The sequence below is a fragment of the Etheostoma cragini genome, chromosome 23 (assembly GCF_013103735.1).
Source record: "Etheostoma cragini isolate CJK2018 chromosome 23, CSU_Ecrag_1.0, whole genome shotgun sequence".
Lineage (NCBI taxonomy): Eukaryota > Metazoa > Chordata > Actinopteri > Perciformes > Percidae > Etheostoma > Etheostoma cragini.
The window spans coordinates 11467231-11484893 of record NC_048429.1 but is presented as its reverse complement, the minus strand read 5'-3'; the positions used below and the strand labels follow the sequence as shown (position 1 = coordinate 11484893).

The 17663-nt window shown below is 41.2% G+C and overlaps 1 protein-coding gene and 1 long non-coding RNA gene across 2 annotated transcripts in view; one reads left to right on the top strand and one right to left on the bottom strand.

The window, feature by feature from the left end:
* LOC117938834 overlaps nt 1-17663 on the bottom strand; it is an 81760-nt gene that overhangs the window by 17859 nt on the left and 46238 nt on the right. The gene's annotated exons all lie outside the window — the stretch shown is intronic.
* On the top strand, nt 1929-17553 carry LOC117938833 (leucine-rich repeat neuronal protein 3). Its single transcript, XM_034863741.1, has 2 exons — nt 1929-2319; nt 13794-17553. The coding sequence occupies exon 2, from the start codon at nt 14232-14234 to the stop codon at nt 16359-16361; it is 2130 nt and encodes a 709-aa protein (XP_034719632.1). The 5' UTR covers nt 1929-2319; nt 13794-14231; the 3' UTR covers nt 16362-17553.

The window sequence follows — 17663 nt, the reverse complement described above, 5'->3', positions numbered from 1 at the left end:
CTTAGGTGGGGCTTTTTTAGGTGGCTTAAATACTTTTTGCTGCTTCCTGTGCAGCCCCTGTCCACAGCAATACATTGCTTAGCTTCTGTGTTGATATCCCTGCTTGCTCCAGAACTAGCCCTTTAAATTTGCCAACATCAGTGAACATGCAAACGTATGATGACATAATTGATGATGAAAATGAAAAACGTACAAACTAAAGCATCTGACTAGCTTTGCATTGTTGTCCCATTATGACAGACAGATGGCAGTTTGCAAATTCAGACAACACAAATCTTAATTGGCATAATGAAAAATGCAGAATAAGCAAAGGAAGAGGAAAATATGGAAATTATTTGAAATATTGCATAATTATGTTAGTTTGAGTGAGCAGCACCTGGGGCATGGCAAAATCCTCCACATCTAATTACAGAAAACTGTCTAAATAGTGTTGTGGCATTATATTTATTCATAAAGGTCATCCATTAATAAGGATTTTCAAAATAAATTATTTTTTTGCAGTTTACATGAAATTCGAATAAATTCTACTGGAGATTCAAAGGGGAACTTGTGGGGATATTGACCCAGCCAAACTTGAGGCTTTACAGAAATGTGAATGACACCAAATAGATAAAAGAACACCATCATGTACGGTAAGGTTGTATATTAAGACTTCCACTCAGCCTAACAGCCTCAGGTAGTACAGTCTTTGGATCAGAACCCTGTGGGCTGTCGGATGAGGTAATTCTCTTTCTCAGAGAATGCGGATAACCCTTCTCGACCTCCAGGAACATCAGTTTGTAGAACATTGTGTTAGAAATCCTCCTGGGATCTGAATCGGGAGCTGTGGAGCTAATAGGTACAGATATCCATTTTCTTCCCTGTCTGCGCCTTCTTTCTCATTCCCCCTGCACTGCAAAAGATGTCCATCACAAATGTACTTGCACACGGAAAGTGGCAGCTGCTCGGTCAGACCGCACAATACAGTAGTACCTAGGTCTGATAGTATTTATACCTTTACTTAATTTCAGAAACAGCTTGCACAGCTATGGTGTTAACAAGTGTGTGTTAAAGTCCCCCTCAGTTCAAAAAGGTTAAGTTATTGTTAGTTTATTTAGATGTTTGAACTTCACTGTGCACAATGATGTTTGTGCAATTTTACACCAGGAAGTTATTTCCACATTCATCTGCTGAAGAAGAAGAGCTTCTCTGTGCTCACATTAAATCTCTAATCGCAGACCAGGATGCAACTTAAACAAGTGTGATGTGGAAACGTCACTTCAAGCGCACATACACTGAGAATGGATTTAGGAGACATTATGTGTCCAGTAGTTAAACTTGGAAACAAAAATATGTCTGTATATTCATAGATTCTGGGGGTCTCAATGAGAAGGAGTAGATGTCTTTTTGAGATTTTTGTATTATGTAATTTCAATTTTTGTTGGAAAAACACATCATTATCTTTATAATATTATGAGTTATAATTAACAACTAGTTCAAATTAGCTCCACCTTGACCAACTACAACAGTAAAATGCAACAATGCTAAAGGATCTAAATACTGATCCTGAAACAAGTATTAATTATTTCTGTTAAAAATAACAGAAATAATGCCAGATACTGTCCATTGGGCACTAGACCAAAAGAAGTGACACATCTTTACAAATAAAATGCTCTCTACTAATTTCTAGCAGACAATCAAATAGCACCTACCTGCCACTTGTTATTTTCTTATTTCAACATTTTTAACAACTCATAACTAGAATGACTGACTTGGTAATATGGATATTTTTTGCAGCGTGCTTCACCTCCAACAGAAGACATGGATGAGAACAGGCTGCTGGGATATGAATGACGGCTCCTCTCAGCCAACCAGAGGAGGGATGCTGCGAGCACCTCACCCGCTTCTCTGACGCTATTGGCTGTTCTCTGGAGAGTCGGGGTTTGTTCTGATATTAATGACTGCTGGGGAGACGGCGGCGCATCTATGTGGTCCGCCTGACACTTGATCGAGGGCAGAAAGGCGCCCTTACCAGCCGCTGCGAAGACGGGAAAGGGAAGGGCACAGGGAACACGTGAATCTCTCTCCACACTCTCGCCAACCTGCTTTTGGACTTCGCCGTTTTGGTTTCCCCCTCATGCAGAAGCCGCGCGTCTGTCGTGGAAGAAGCCAGAACTGAATTCTCCTCAACTGCGTAAAAATAAGAAGACCACACATTGTTGACTGGCTTTATGTTGCGCGCGGAGGCTCGCTCGCTCGCTCGTCGTTGGAGCGGCGCACTTGATGGAAATATAGACAACATATAACCTACTGCTTCGAGGGTTATCATAATTACATCGGGTAAGTTTACTCCTGAAATGTATTTCTGCCATTTGAGAACGGGTGCGACTGCGCAACGCAATTTTCTAAGTTAATTAAAAAAACGCCTATATTCAGTGGTTCGGGGATGTTTAACTGGACATAAAGTCTTGTGATTGACATAACGTATCATGTCGCTTCTCAAACACCAGTGACTCGTGCGTGATGGCAGAAATTAAAGGAAACATTGCAGGATAATAATGCTGATGACTAGCCTCGAACCCTCAGTTGACGTGGAGACGCGCTTTTGTGCAACTATGTAGGATGCAATGCAAAGGCTACACGAAAGGCTAATTAATTAGGAACATTCGAGGCTTTTGTGTGTGCGTGTGTGTGTGTGTGTGTGCGTGCGTCCGTGTGTGTGTGTGTGCTTGTGTGTATGGAGTGATTGACTGGCAGTTTAATGTCCTAGGGTCCTCGCTCTCTCCGTTCTCCATTAAACCACTCTGTTGCAAACAGAAAAGTCGTTAGCTTATCGACACATGCCGCAAAAGTACGTTCCAACGCGTGTACCCACGGTTATTTTAAACACATAACACAACCACACACACTCGAACAGTGGACCGAAAGGATCCTTTGCTTTCACCGCCATCTCGGCACGTTGCATCCGAGGCTTTTTATGTAATTAACACAGCCACCGAGAGGCATCTTGGAGCGCCTTCACAATCATCACTTCACCTCGCTTGTGCCTATACACCCACACACTCCGAGATCCGGCTTTAGAGAAACAGGGACAGAATGTATTCACTAATCCCTTAACTGCATTGGGGCGTCTCTCTACCCTCTCTCCCTTTTTCTCACACCCTCCCATTTTATCTCTCACACCATCCCCTCTGTCCAAAATGTATGTCACCCTGAAGATTTAACTACTCATGAATATTCCAAAGGCAGAGAAACAGATAACGGCCGATAATGAGAAACGTGTGCCTGTAATCTTCTGAGCAGATACATTCTGTGTGTCCATGCATGCGTGTGTGTCCGTGTGCTTGTTTCCGGTGATGATTACAATAGATTTTGGCCTCCACAGTAGGAATGACTCACCCAAAGCAGCTGCTCAATCTGAAACACAGTCAAATGCCACACGAGAGCCATCGTACCCTCACCAAAAGACACCATGCCACGCTGAGAAACCCCGGCCCACACAACAATGTTCCCACTTTGAATTATGAGAGTACCTGCCGATCGAGCCAAGGCCATTGTAATACCCAGCCGTCAGCTTTTCACAAGTGATCCTTGAGCGCAATTGTTTTCCTGCTGACATTGAACACTGCCAGTTGTGACTTCATGTTATGCAAAATAATCCAAAACCGAATCAGAGGGGGAAGAAGACGCTTGTATGATAACATTGTTACCATGTTGCAGTTCTTCACCAAAGGTAGGTAATAAAAACAGTAAAGCAAAACATTAATGGGTTGCTTTATTAATGTAGGCACATTTGTTCAAAACAAATCAATATTACATGTCCACACTAAGTCATACACTTAAAGTGAGTGGCTTTGCGAATTGCCTATCGATCTGCACGTGAAACAGTCAGAAGCTGTGTGTGTGTGAGTGTGTGTGTGTGTGTGGGGGGGTGTGTGGCCTTGTGGAGGCTTGGAGAGTATGATAGGCAGCACAGTGTGGGTGTTCCATATTCAATTTTCTATAGGCGGAGGGCAGCAGGTTCCTGTGAGGTGGGAGGACGTGTGGGTGCCAACGCTGCTACCGGTTCACAGTCCGTGAATGTGGAGGTGAAGAAGACTATTCTATTGCGGCATCAAAATCAAATTAATCTCAAAATCCTTTCCCATAACGGTGGTAACAAGATGCTTTAGGATCTATCGAGGCTTCTGAGTGAAATGTATGTAAACATATTCAAAAGACGGCTGCAGGGGATCAGCCTGTGCAACCAAGCATAGGCTCTCTATTAGCATCCTGTTCCCAAGCAAACACAGGCACCCATTAAAATGGAGTAAGGGGGGGGGGGGGGGCTGTGCATGTTTTTTTTTACCCCTTTGGATGTGGTAGATGGACTGCAGCATCCCAAATTAAATCAAAGGACAAAGAAACCAAACAAAAAAAAGTGAGGATGAAAACATGGTTTGCTAGCAACATCAATGACATTTTGCTGTTGCAGTCCATATCAAAAGGTCAGAATGGGACGTGACACCTTTGTATCCAATGACATTTGCTTTCACATTAGCATTTTGAGTATTTAGCCAGCACGCGTTTCCAGAGTACGTGGGTAAAATGTTTCGATGGACCCCTGCCGCTTTAACTAAAAGGTCTTCTAAAAAAAATTATCACGTGTATTAGATGAATGTCAAATATTTGGAAAACAAGATCTAAGACTTGCGAACACAAAAAAAACAACAATCAAAGCTATTAATCTCTAATTAGTCTGCAGGTTCAAATCAGAGTTGGACGTGATAGGGACACATGCCTGTATTCTGGTTTCAACCATGAGCAGAGAAAGAGGACATCTAAGGGCCACTGCTGTGCCGTCCATCTGTTCTGCATTCGGATTGATACATATAGGCCCTCAATGCCCTAAAGAAAAGCTTGGAGGATGCTGTAGCATGAGACCAAATCAAGTGTTCATGTATTGATGAAGCTGCATTAATTCATCCATAGAGATGTGTGCATGGACAAATGTATAAACATACATGTGCAGAAATATGCACATAAAGGCACATACACACACATTTATATATATATATAAAGTGATTACTGTCTCCAAATCAGCCAGATATTGTGCTGCCAAGCCTTTGAATAGACACAGACATGGTGCCATATCTTTCATCTCTTTTAGCTGAGGTAGAGTAGCAGAGAATGAAAACAGAAAGAGAAAGCTCATATCAAACCCCATGAAATCATAATAAAGAGGTCCAAGCCAGCGATAAATGCATTTCAGTGGCATATAATGATTGATTCCGTCTGCCGTAGAAACCTATTCCCTGCAGGCTTGTGACCCCTTGACCAGCCATATATTATTCATATAAATATAGATAGCTGCGCATCTTAGAGGCAGCACACATGCCACATTTGCACCTGCAGATTCAATTTGGCTTTGACTTTGAGGGATATGCCGCTGGCTCCATTCCCCCTGCCAGTCCCTGGCTGCCCCCCCCCTCTCCACACCTCTCTCTTTCATTCTGGCTAGCAGCAATACATGGAACATTATGCAGATTTTTGTCAAGAGTGAGTGCGATTATGTTAGGGGAGAAATGAGTGTTGGAATGTTCGCTATGCCTTTGACCTTATCAGTGGCAGCCTTAAGCTGGATACCTTGGCTTAATTTTAATAGATGCAGCACTATGCGAATTAGACAAGGGGACCTAGCTGTGCTCTTTTACTTTGTGGTGTGTTACGCATGCATTATGCGAATGAGCTTGGGAATGTGTGCTTTTTTTATGTTCTCTCCAAGTACACTGTCGACAAAGTTACGTGTGCTTGTCTCTGCAAATGCATGTATCTTTCTATACATATGTGCGTCCTCTTGTGTGCATGAGTGCAGGTGGGTGCGCTGTAGCGTTGGATAGTGCAGCATTTGTGTTCTTCCTCACTCAGCCCCAAGGGCATGTCTTGTCCAGAAAGGGGCTGAAAAACCAGAGTTCCTGTGGTTAATTTGGAACATTGATTTTACATTAACAGTTGACTTGCCGCTGATTCATGGCCATACAAGTGCAGATGTAAGGGGAAAGGTTTCCATCCGCTCCCACGCACAAACGCACACACAGATATACATTAAGCTTCATTATGCATACACACTGCATAGAAGGCCCCTTTAATGGACTCTCCCTTACCTTAGAGAACATATAATAGCAAATCAATGAGGGGAAGGGCAGGGGGAGGGACAGTAAAGCCTTTCAGAGGCACCCGTCCACTAAGGGGCTTACTCTGAATGTTTATCGGAAGAGGCTTGGTTGTGTCATGTTTGTGCTACATGTGCACTGTGGGTCAAGTGTCCACCATCTTCTCTCACTTTTGTTTCTTTGCTTTCAAATTATAGGAAATTATTAACCAGTGATTGAGAGATACAAGCTCTATAAAAAGCTTTTAAACACCAAAGGTAGTTTGTATTTATGGCGAGAAGGATATTAGCAGAAATAAAAATACTTACAGGTCTACGAAACCACATATCTCCAAAAAAAATACAAATCTCCAAAAAGAAAAACTGCCCGGTGTTTTTTAGCCTTGTAATAATTACTTTATACGATGATCCAATGGGTTTTAAATGGTTCTATTCATAAATCATAAGGTGATACTAAACCCTTCAGTTTATCTGAAAAAACAGACACTTCTTGTTTTGCATGTTTGCAGTCACTGTCTGTGAAGACGAAAAACCAAAGTGGAACTAGTATGAGTTACACTTTACTTGAAGGTATCTACTGTACACAATGAACGTGTCATAAAACATAAACAACTCATAAACGTTTATGATGTAAAACTTCTTTTTAGTAAGTGTCATTCAGTTTTGTCATGACAAGTTAGGGTTATGTTAGGGTTAGGGTTCATGTGTTCATGACAGTGTCATGTGTTCATGACAGTGTCATGTTACTCCTATGTAGAAAACTCTGAGTAAAGTGTTACCCTAGTATGTTACAGTATGTGCAGTGATAAATGACCCACTGCCTATCACATGAAATGTTTGGGTAATATTTTCATTTCAGCTGTAAATGAAAATGGAATTTTATAGTATTTACATTCAAGTGATAATGCAAACTGTTCTGGCAAAAAACAGACCAGGATCACCGCTCGTGTGTCTTGTGGACAATGAGGCACTGGGTGGAATGCAATTGGATCTGGACCAAACCACATTCTGCAGACTTTTACCAAAATAATAGCAGCTACTGAGACAAACAGACGGTATTGCAGATAGACTAGATATGGCACAGCAGGGGTGATGAGTTTTGAGAAGGCAATTAGGCCGGTAGCAACTTTACGAGACAGTAGGATGCCCAGGAAGCAAGACAGGGTGCTGAGACATGCAGGGAGACTACATTAAAAAGTCTACGTTCTAAATAGTCCATGGCTTGTGTGCATCGTGATGTGGGAACATCAGGAGAAATGTTCACTATAAGGGTTTGAAGAGCAAAGACAAATGTGAGAGTGCGGGATGAAAAGGACAAGGTTTATGAAAAGAGATGTGAGGCTCGCAATATCATGAGAAAAGGGAGGAAGAAGAAAGAGCAGCCTGAGAGACACGGGGTGACTTAAAGAAGAAAGCCTTGCGATGCTTATTACCAGTGGATCAACATTCCCAGTGAACCATTTCTAACAATGCACAGGGTATTCTCCTGAAAGAGGAGGCAATTCGGCAGTGCCCTACTTTCCACTTACGTCCGACCTTTATGTCTTCCTACCAGTTTTACCACAGCGAGTGTAATGAACACCTCTCATCAGAGGCACTACTGCCTTGTTACAACTTAAACCGTGCAGGCCCCATAATCATCTCCCCAAAGGCCGATGTGATCCCCACCTACATCTAGACTTGTTCCACAGCTCATATCTCACAAATGCTCTTTTTTCATGCCTGACATAACCCTCACAGAGCTTGGGTTTTGTATAATGAATGATTTCATTTTTACACGAACTGTAGGTCAACCTGTCGCCACAAAGGGCATTCATGAGCACCCAACCTGCCACAAAGCAATCATCTTTACTTCCCTGCTCTGCTAAACCTCATCCAAACCCTGTGAAGCGACAGGAAGGATTTATAACTCATTTCAATAAACAGCATAAACCAAACTCTTCTGCCTGGCTGTTTGGCGGCCTGGCCGACCTGAGACATGCTTGTCTGAATTTGCACTGCAGAGCCACCAGGACCAAGGTCATTAATTTAAAGTGGAAATACCTCAATCATCTTTAATCAAACTGTATTTGTGCCATTACTGTCCAGAAGAGCCACAGTGTTAGTATAATGGAGGTGAACCGGTGGGAAAGTAAGTGTGAGGTGTTGCCAAGATCTGAATGGAAAAGTTTTTCACCTTGACAGTGGCTGAACCTCTTAAATGTAGCCTTGTCCCAATTTGGGTATATCAGGAATAGTCTGGTGCCATTTCCAGATGAGAGCAAATGGTTTCCAAAAAGTACATTTTGGGCATGTGTCATAAAATCCACTCAACAAAAAATATGTGCGTGTGTGTCAATTTAACATTACCGAAGAGTTTTTACCTTACAACAAAAAGCCAAACTAAATGTGCAGCATTTTAATGAGTCCAGTTTTTTTCAGTAATGCAAAATGTCATGCTAATTAAGAGTGAATTCTGTGACTTCCGAGCACTAAAGACATATTGTTTTCTTAACAGCTACTTAGTTGAAATATGTCAAAAAATACACAGATAGCAAAGTAGCTCCCAACTCTTAGTAGTGATGCAAAAACATTTTTTTTTTCTTCAATGACAGATTGAAGAAAAAGAACTGTCGCCTAGTGCTTGCTCTTGGTGGGAACTGTTGGGTTTCTGTAAACAACATCACAGAGTACGGTCTAGACCTGCTCTTTTATGAAAAGCGCAATGAGATAACTGTTGTGATTTTGTGCTATATAAATAAAATTGAATTGAACACCATCAGGAAAATCTTGACGATATTTGTCGAAATCGTCTAGTCTTAATTTGCATTGCTATTTGTACTTGTTGTGAATACATATGCCACAAGAAGTAATTAGGTAGTTTTTTTGGCTCACTTTCATGCTAAGCGGCAACATAGGATTCCATTCACTACGCTAGGCTAACTAGCAATAGCACTGCTACATGTTGTTGCACCTGAGTCAAACAATGCATGCACTGAGACAAAAAATGCATTGGCCCACCTATATACAGTTAATGGAGACTGTGATAATCCCTATTTCAACAAACGGAGGTGTATCCCCTTTAAGTGTATTTGAGCTTATAGTGTATTTTAGTAGTCCGGCTGTTTTCAATGAAAAAAAATCTAAAAACCCACCATACCCCACATGTCGAGCACCAAACAGCAGACAGGCAAAGTTGGCAACTAGCTGGTGAACCCAGTGAAGCATTTAGCAGCTAAAGAGCCAGATATTTCTCTGAGGAGGTTAGAAATGTTGTGTTCAAAGATGGTGACCAAAATATCAGTTATTGCAGGATCAACCTTTTTGATTTTTCTGTATTCATTACTGTTAAGACAGTCCTGAACAGGCCAGACACAATACGCTTGTTTGCTTTATTGTTCACAGTCAGGATTAACACTGGTGAATGTGAAAAGCCCATGGTCCGGACTTTCAGCCTGCTACTGTGATGAAGGAGCTATAGAGACCATGGCTTGAATGATTGCTGCCCCCCACCCCTTCCTCTGACTCCTGGGAGGGTGTGTTAGCTCCATGAGTGAACACCTTAGCCTGACCTACAATAGGGTTCCATCGGCTGCCCGGACAAATGTCAAAGCTCGGAATGAATGTGTAAGAGTGGTTAACCATTAAGTTACAGGATATCCCATTTCCCAGCCCTCTAGGTTATATTACCAGCTGTTGATTATGTATTTCACTACAATGAATTTCCAAAGGCTTTTTCCAGGCACAGATTACAAGCATCCATCTTTTAATTCTATTGGCCCCAGCCATGTTAGCCTCATCAATCTTTGCGTAGCCAAATGCCACTTCATTCCCAATACACCACAACATTTCCGCTTGTTTTCTGACCAATCTTTGACTGGCTAATTCTTTTGCTGTGGGGTCTTGCTAAAGGTAATTTTGATTTTCTGCAATGACGGCATTCTCAAGGTGACCAGAGCTCAATACACCACTAATAATACCATGACAAGTTCCTTGTCTAGCAAGTCATTTTGTCCTCCAGTCTGTTTTCTCCCTTCTCCACTTCAATTACCTGCAACTGAGCAGAGGATTGTGAAGTTTCTTTTTTTATAGTGTGTGGACTCACAAAAAGTCACAGTGAAAAGGCCCAAAGAATATAGACTGCCTCTTCACTGGGCTTCACATAATGCATAAATACGTTACCAATTTACTTGTTCAACTGCCTGTGCATGATTAGGACCAGTTGACTTATTATGATGCAGTCTGCTACAATATTTAAACTTCATAAGTGATATGAAATGCAGTTTCTGTACCCTAAACAAGCCCAATTTCTCCAGCCAAACAAGCATTCGTAACTGAGGCTCTGTCGATAACAGTTTTTCAGGACACTGTTAATAAAGCCAGATTTACATTGTTTTGTAATGTTTAAAACTTTATTTTTGGGGCAGTAAAATACATGCTATATTTGTATTGCGTATAAATTAGAATAAAGCATTAATAATAATTTGAGAGTGAATCTCGATTTCAAATGTGTTGGCTGAGTGTAATTAAGTCATTGTACAGGCTGGAGCCTGAATCATAAATCTGCTCTTGCCTGGAGTAGATATTAAATCCAATAAATATACACATTATTGGATACAGTGGAAGAGAATTGCAAAATGAGCCATTTTAATATTATTTTATAATTTAACATGGTATAATGACTCCAGTGACATCACATGAGGCAATTTATGAGATTTTGCGCAGCTACAAAAGGCTTTATACAATTATTTTCTCACGACTTCTCCATATATTGATGCTCAGTCTGTTGCCATCAGAGCGAGCGAGGACGTGAGGAGACGTCTTGACTTCCTGCTTCAGTCTCTGCTTAAAAGGGACAGTTGAGAGGGCTATTTTACCTCAAAATAAATGGTTAGAATATTAATTTGATACTAACTAAAACGATTTGTTGGTTAATTGATTAGTGGATCATTAGAAAAATTATCTGCCACAAGTTTTGGTAATCGCTAAATCGTTTAAGTAAAAATGTACATGTATTTCTTTTCTTAGTCTTCCATAACAGTAAAGTAAGATTATGTGGATCTAGGACTGTTGGCCAAATAAAAAAAACTACAATAATAGGTCAAGTGTATGTGCGTTTTAGAACATTTATAGACCAAACAATCAATTCATAATCAAAAGAACAATCTGCCCCAATACTAACATTCCAAGCTTTGACAGTAACTGTAATTCTGCTGTCAGTGAAGTGCTGGCATTTAAATAAAAGTACACACAGTCCTAAAATCTATATTTTCACAAACCAAGTGTTGGATTATGAGAATTATATACCCATTAGTTAGCAGGGAAATATGTTAGGTTTACTGGCCACACCATCTTGCAAATTGTCCTGTAAATCCTTATTAATCCTATCCTAGATGTTCGCCAATGTTTGACAACAGACATTAACATTAAAATAAAGACAATAATTATTCTCCTTCTCAATCTGTCTCCTACCACTCCTGACAATCACTGATTTCCTGCTCACATCCATCATCAAGCTGAATCTAAAAATCTAATGAAGAAAAACTTGATTTTATGCGTTGTGAAAATAGGGCAGTGCTATTTCGTAAACCAAACAAACACTTCACATTCATTTTTAATGCTGGAAAGCCTTTAACAGAAAATATTATTCATAAAACAGAAGCCATAGCCTAAAAATGTCCACACAATTAACATCGGTAAAACAAATAACACACCTCCCTTTAGAGCCACCTGCAGTGATTGCACAATAAAGCCTTGCAATAATAGTTAACCTGACCACATTACACTGCTGGTAATTGTGATTACTTAAGAGAGAAGGAAGAGCGAGCGGAGGTAAGATGAAAACACTGTCGGCTAAATTACAGATTCTGGCCCGTGTTTCCAGGGCACGGATCAACTGCATAGCCCGCAATGAATAGCCAGTGCTGAGGGAGAGAAGCTAAACCCTGTTTATCAGAATGCTCAGAGTGTTGCAGCTTATTAAAGTGCCAGGTGCTTTTGAAAAATAATGCTGCCCCTCTCTCTTTCTGTCTCACTCTCCTTCCACTAGCTCCATCTGCCTTCTCTCCTTACCCACCCCCTCCAAAACTTGATTTCAGCGTTGGCATTCTTCTGTTCATTCCTCAACAGAGGTTGAGGAATAAACCCTTGCAGCTTTTTTGTTGCCTACAGATTTCTTTATTTAATTTTTTTTTTTTATATATATATCCCCCCCAACACACACACACATACATCTCCCTTGTGGCCACTGAGGTGGAGACGACAAGGGGGATGAAATGACACCATTTCTCTCCTTTCTTGTTCTCACTTTCCAGCAGCTGTCACACTTCTTCTCTTGATTCTTTCCATTTCATCCCGTCTCTCTCAACGTTTTTTCCCAAGATGTGCTGCACGCTCTTGTGGTCCCGAAATATTACAAGCACCATCAAACTGTTCAGTAAAAGGCAGTTACAAACGACAAATTACATGGTACAGTTTCCACCATAGCAAGAGAGGATAAAACATAAAATAATGTGATGGTAAAAGAGAGACTACATAAAAAAAGACATAGCGGACTCGCATGCAAGAGGATGTTTCTAATACACAGCATGTGATTATTTTTTCAACTTGTTTCATATTTGTATGAATACATTTATGGACAACTCAATATTTACTGGAATAACTGCATCACCTCTGCCACACCAAATATATATATATATCTATATATATATATATATATTTCTTTCAGCTTTCACTCTTAAACCGCCACCATTTTATTTGAGTTATAAAACTGAGTAAAACATGTATACATTAATAATGCCATCAAGAATTTTAACCCAATAGAATGAACTAGCCAATGCCATGTGAACTACTTTCTGCAAAGTATAACATCTTGTTTTTTATGATAGAGGGGAAAGTTACTGTTGCACCCTAAAAGTGATGATTCATACTAGTTGAGAATAGTGAGTGAGTAAGACTTTTTTTTTTTATGTGTCATTTTGAAGTCTTTAAATGTTAGTAACAAAGCCACACAATTTTTGTGGTAATCTCTTTTGGATTTCCGATTAATTTAAACATGTGTGTCCGAGACGAATCCTAATTAATTCATTATTTTTTGCCATTAGGCATCCTTGTGTGTACAGTATACACCTTAACATATCTGTTTGCAATATACAGTCAATGATTTCCTGCATGAACTGTATTTTCCATCCTATTAGCAAACAAACAAACAGCTGGAAACTGCATCTGTGTCAAATACTTTGTCTGCATGTACGGCCAAACTGTCTCCCTGTGGTGTGTGCTGATGGCTGTCCGTTTACTTGTTGCCATAGTGACTGACATATTCCAGTGTCTTTTAAGCTGCTGGCCCTTAAGGCTAATGCTGAAGTCCTAGGATGTCTGCCATTTAAGAATTTTAATAAAGCCTTCTCTTTAACCAATAATAGACTCGCACAGCTGACATCAGTATTGAATTCCATATTGTGGAGGCACATTGGTACGTCCCCAGAATGAAGTCTAGAAGGTCAAGCAGATATAAATCCACGGTTCTATATCTTGAATTGAGCATGTACAAATGTCAACATGCATCAGTGTGCCTATAACAGATGTCAATATGACCAAATCCTTCTCTTATGAAATTCCCTGACCATGTCCTGTACCATGTAATACTCACACTGCATCTCTCTTTCTTATTTGTCTTACACAGGTAGGAATGGACTGGGCTGTGGATTCAGGGAGCTAGTGACAACAATCAATGAGGACACCCATCATTGAAGAAAGAGCAGAATTTTATTGGATATCTATGAATGTTCTTAACACAAGTCCTTTGAGACATAAAATCAGTCCCTTCTTTTTTTTTTAAACCCCCCCATCTCCCACATTCTCGGGTCTGCCTGAACTGCATCCTTGGCCCAAGACCCTGACACCCGTGGGCAGCATTGAGTGATTGCTCGTTACATCCAAGGGCCTCTACACAGCAAAAAAAAAAAAAAAAAACAGGAAGCCCTGCTGCAGTTGGTGGTGGCGGTGGCAGTGAGTCAATCGCCTCAGCAGCTGCAGCAAATGATTCATTATTTGTGAAGTTAACAGCTCAGACCACTTAATCTACAAGGACCAATTTCTTACTGGAGGGAATCGGTCCAATATGAGGGACGTGTCATTCGTGGATCGTCTCTTTGTTGGCTTGGCCATGGCCTCTTTTGTTGTGGCCACAGAGGAGAGGCCTGATTGCCCAAAGCTTTGTGTATGTGAGATTCGACCCTGGTTTTCTCCGAGTTCGGTGTACATGGAAGCGCAGACAGTTGACTGTAATGACTTGGGACTCTTTAGCTTACCGGAACAATTACCGGTGGGCACACAAGTACTATTACTGCAAACAAACAATGTTGCCAAGATTGACAGACCCTTGGATTACCTGGCCAACATCACCGAGATTGATTTATCACAAAACAACTTATCCTCTATCAGTGACATCCACCTGGGGAATCTTCCTCAGCTGCTGTCCCTTCATATGGAGGAAAATTGGATACGAGAGTTGCCTGAGCGAAGTCTTGCGGAGGTGGCTAACCTTCAGGAGCTCTACATGAATCACAACCTCATCTCATCCATTTCCCCACTAGCTTTCCAGGGTCTCAGCAACCTTGCGCGGCTCCACCTCAATTCTAACAGGCTGAAGGCCATTAAAAGAGAGTGGTTTGACCCAATGCCAAATCTGGAGATCCTGATGATAGGTGAGAATCCTATTCTTTCTATTGATGATATGAACTTCAAACCTCTCAGTAATCTCCGCAGTCTTGTTCTCACTAGAATGAACCTCTCTCAGCTTCCTGACGATGCATTGGCTGGTCTTGATAACTTAGAGAGCATCTCATTCTATGATAATATTTTTCCTGAGGTGCCTCATTCTGCCCTGAAAAATGCAAAAAATCTTAAATTCTTGGACCTAAATAAAAACCCAATTGCGAGGATACAGAGAGGGGACTTTGTGGATATGCTCCATCTGAAAGAACTGGGGATTAACAGCATGCCAGAGCTAGTTTCCATTGACAGCTTTGCCCTTAATAACCTTCCTGAGCTGACCAAAATAGAAGCCACCAACAATCCTAAACTCTCCTACATCCATCCTAATGCTTTCTACAAACTACCACGGCTGGAAACCCTAATGCTAAATGGCAATGCTCTCAGTGCCCTCCACAGGATTACTGTTGAGTCCCTCCCAAATCTCAGAGAAGTTAGTATGCACAGCAACCCCATCCGCTGTGACTGCGTAGTCCGCTGGATGAACATGAACAAGACCAACCTTCGCTTCATGGAGCCTGATTCACTGTACTGTGTGGAGCCCCCGGAGTACGAAGGCCAGCATGTCCGACAGGTGCACTTCAGGGAGATGATGGAGATTTGTCTGCCACTCATCTCTCCCGAAAGCATGCCTGGGCATTTTCAAGCACAGAATGGGAGCTCGGTGTCACTCCATTGTCGGGCCTTCGCTGAACCAGAGCCAGACATCTACTGGATCACCCCGTCTGGTACCAGGGTCCTGCCTAACACCGTTTCTGACAAGTTCTACATGCACCCAGAGGGAACTTTTGACATCTATGATATAACAGAAAACGAAGCCGGTCTTTACACTTGTGTTGCCCATAATCTGGTTGGAGCTGATCTTAAATCTGTTTCAGTTGAGGTGAATGGGTTTTTTCCCCAACCTGCAAATAAGTCTCTGAATGTCATGATCAAATCAGTGGAGACAAACTCCATCCTGGTTTCGTGGAAGGCCAGCCGTGGCACCATGGCTCCCAACATTAAATGGTACACAGGGTCAGATGCTAACCATCCCACTACAGCGTTTACCACCAGGGTTCCCTCCGATGTCCAGGTCTACAACCTCACACATCTCAGCCCCGCCACTCTGTACAAAGTCTGTGTGGATGTCGGCAGCATCCACTACAACCATGACACCAAATGCGTCAATGTCACCACTAAGGGATTAGAGCTGGCAGCCAAGGACATAGAAAAATGGGACGCAGCACTAATCACTATCTTCGGTGTGCTCTTGGCTGTGATTTCAGTGGCATGTCTGCTTATATATGTGTCTCTGAGGAACCACCACCTTTATGGGGATATAAGGAAATGCGACTCCAAAGCTTCGCTGACGCAAGTGGAAGCTACTGGTATGCGCTCGCCTTTCTTTACAAAGCTGTGGGTTTCGGGTAAGGGATTGCCAAGTGGAGTCAAAGTGAAAGCCACAGTCATAAATGTATCTGACAATGCCTTTTAAGAAGCGCAGCTTTGTAGAGCACCACACACCAACTACACTGAATGGACAAGGCCATGGGCAGGGGCGGACCAATCTATAATACTGTTTGAAAGGCATACCCATTGCTGGTCCATGGCTCAGATACACTGGCAAAACTATTATCGGACTGGGATGGAACAGTTTAAAATAGACTACATGCTCTCCCAGTGTCAATCCCAGCCCCGGGTGGTGGCTTTGGTAATCATTACATCAAGCCAAGCTAACATCCTCAGAAAGGGGTATTTACTGCAAAACAATATATTTCAGTACCATTCATAACCAGATGCAGGCAGAGTAAAGAAAGTAAAGATAATGATGGTCAACTATCTTGTAATTGACTGTTAAATGTGTTCTGAGTTGTGGAACTATTCGTGTGGTCCCAAGCAATACCGTCTGTGCTTTGTCAAACATCCATAGACGAGTTAGAGAAACAGTAATAACACCTGTCTATTGTGGGAAGGGAGATTTAGTAGAGTAGACAAATTACAGTGACTATGGTGTAAGCCTTTTGATGAAATATAGACCCCCCCTTTTCTATTTAAAATGGATTCTTGATTTTTCATGGAAATATTGTTATATATTCTATTATGTTGATGTAATGACAAATCCTCTGTATTTGAACAGTTTGAATAGGTTTTAAATTAAGGCAAGGAGCAGACTACTTTTGATCACAACGTCACATTAAGCTTAATGAAATTCAGCTACAAAATGAGTATCTTGAGAGGACATTTGCCAAATGGCTGTTTATAATGTGTAGTTCTCATTGCAACGGTGACTAGGAAAAAAACTGCGTTGGACTAAAACAAATATAACAGGTTGATTAAAACTGAGGTGATTGATGTGTTGTCTCCTCATAAAGCGGTCTGTCGTGCCCTGGTAAGTGCCTACAACCAGAACTACATGAGGTAAACAGAGAAGAAATGGAAGGAACAGCAACACATGGCCATGTCATCATTGCAGAATCACAAGCTATTCTCCGGTACTTTTTGTGAAAATACTTTCTCAGTATTTTAGCATACATATTTTAAGGAAACATTCGTTCGTTGTTGCTTTGGGTGTAAAGTTAAAAAGCCATTTTTATATTAACTGTACTATATGTGATCAATGGGCACAACAGACTTATTAAGAAAAGTGCTAAGAAAAAAATAAATGTCATTGTTCCTTTTACAAACAATTGCCTACTTTTTCTCATTTGCTTTCTCTTCATATTTGACATTATGCACCTAGTTCAAACCAATATGCATGGTATTATACTGCTATTATTTCTGCCTGCATCCAACCATG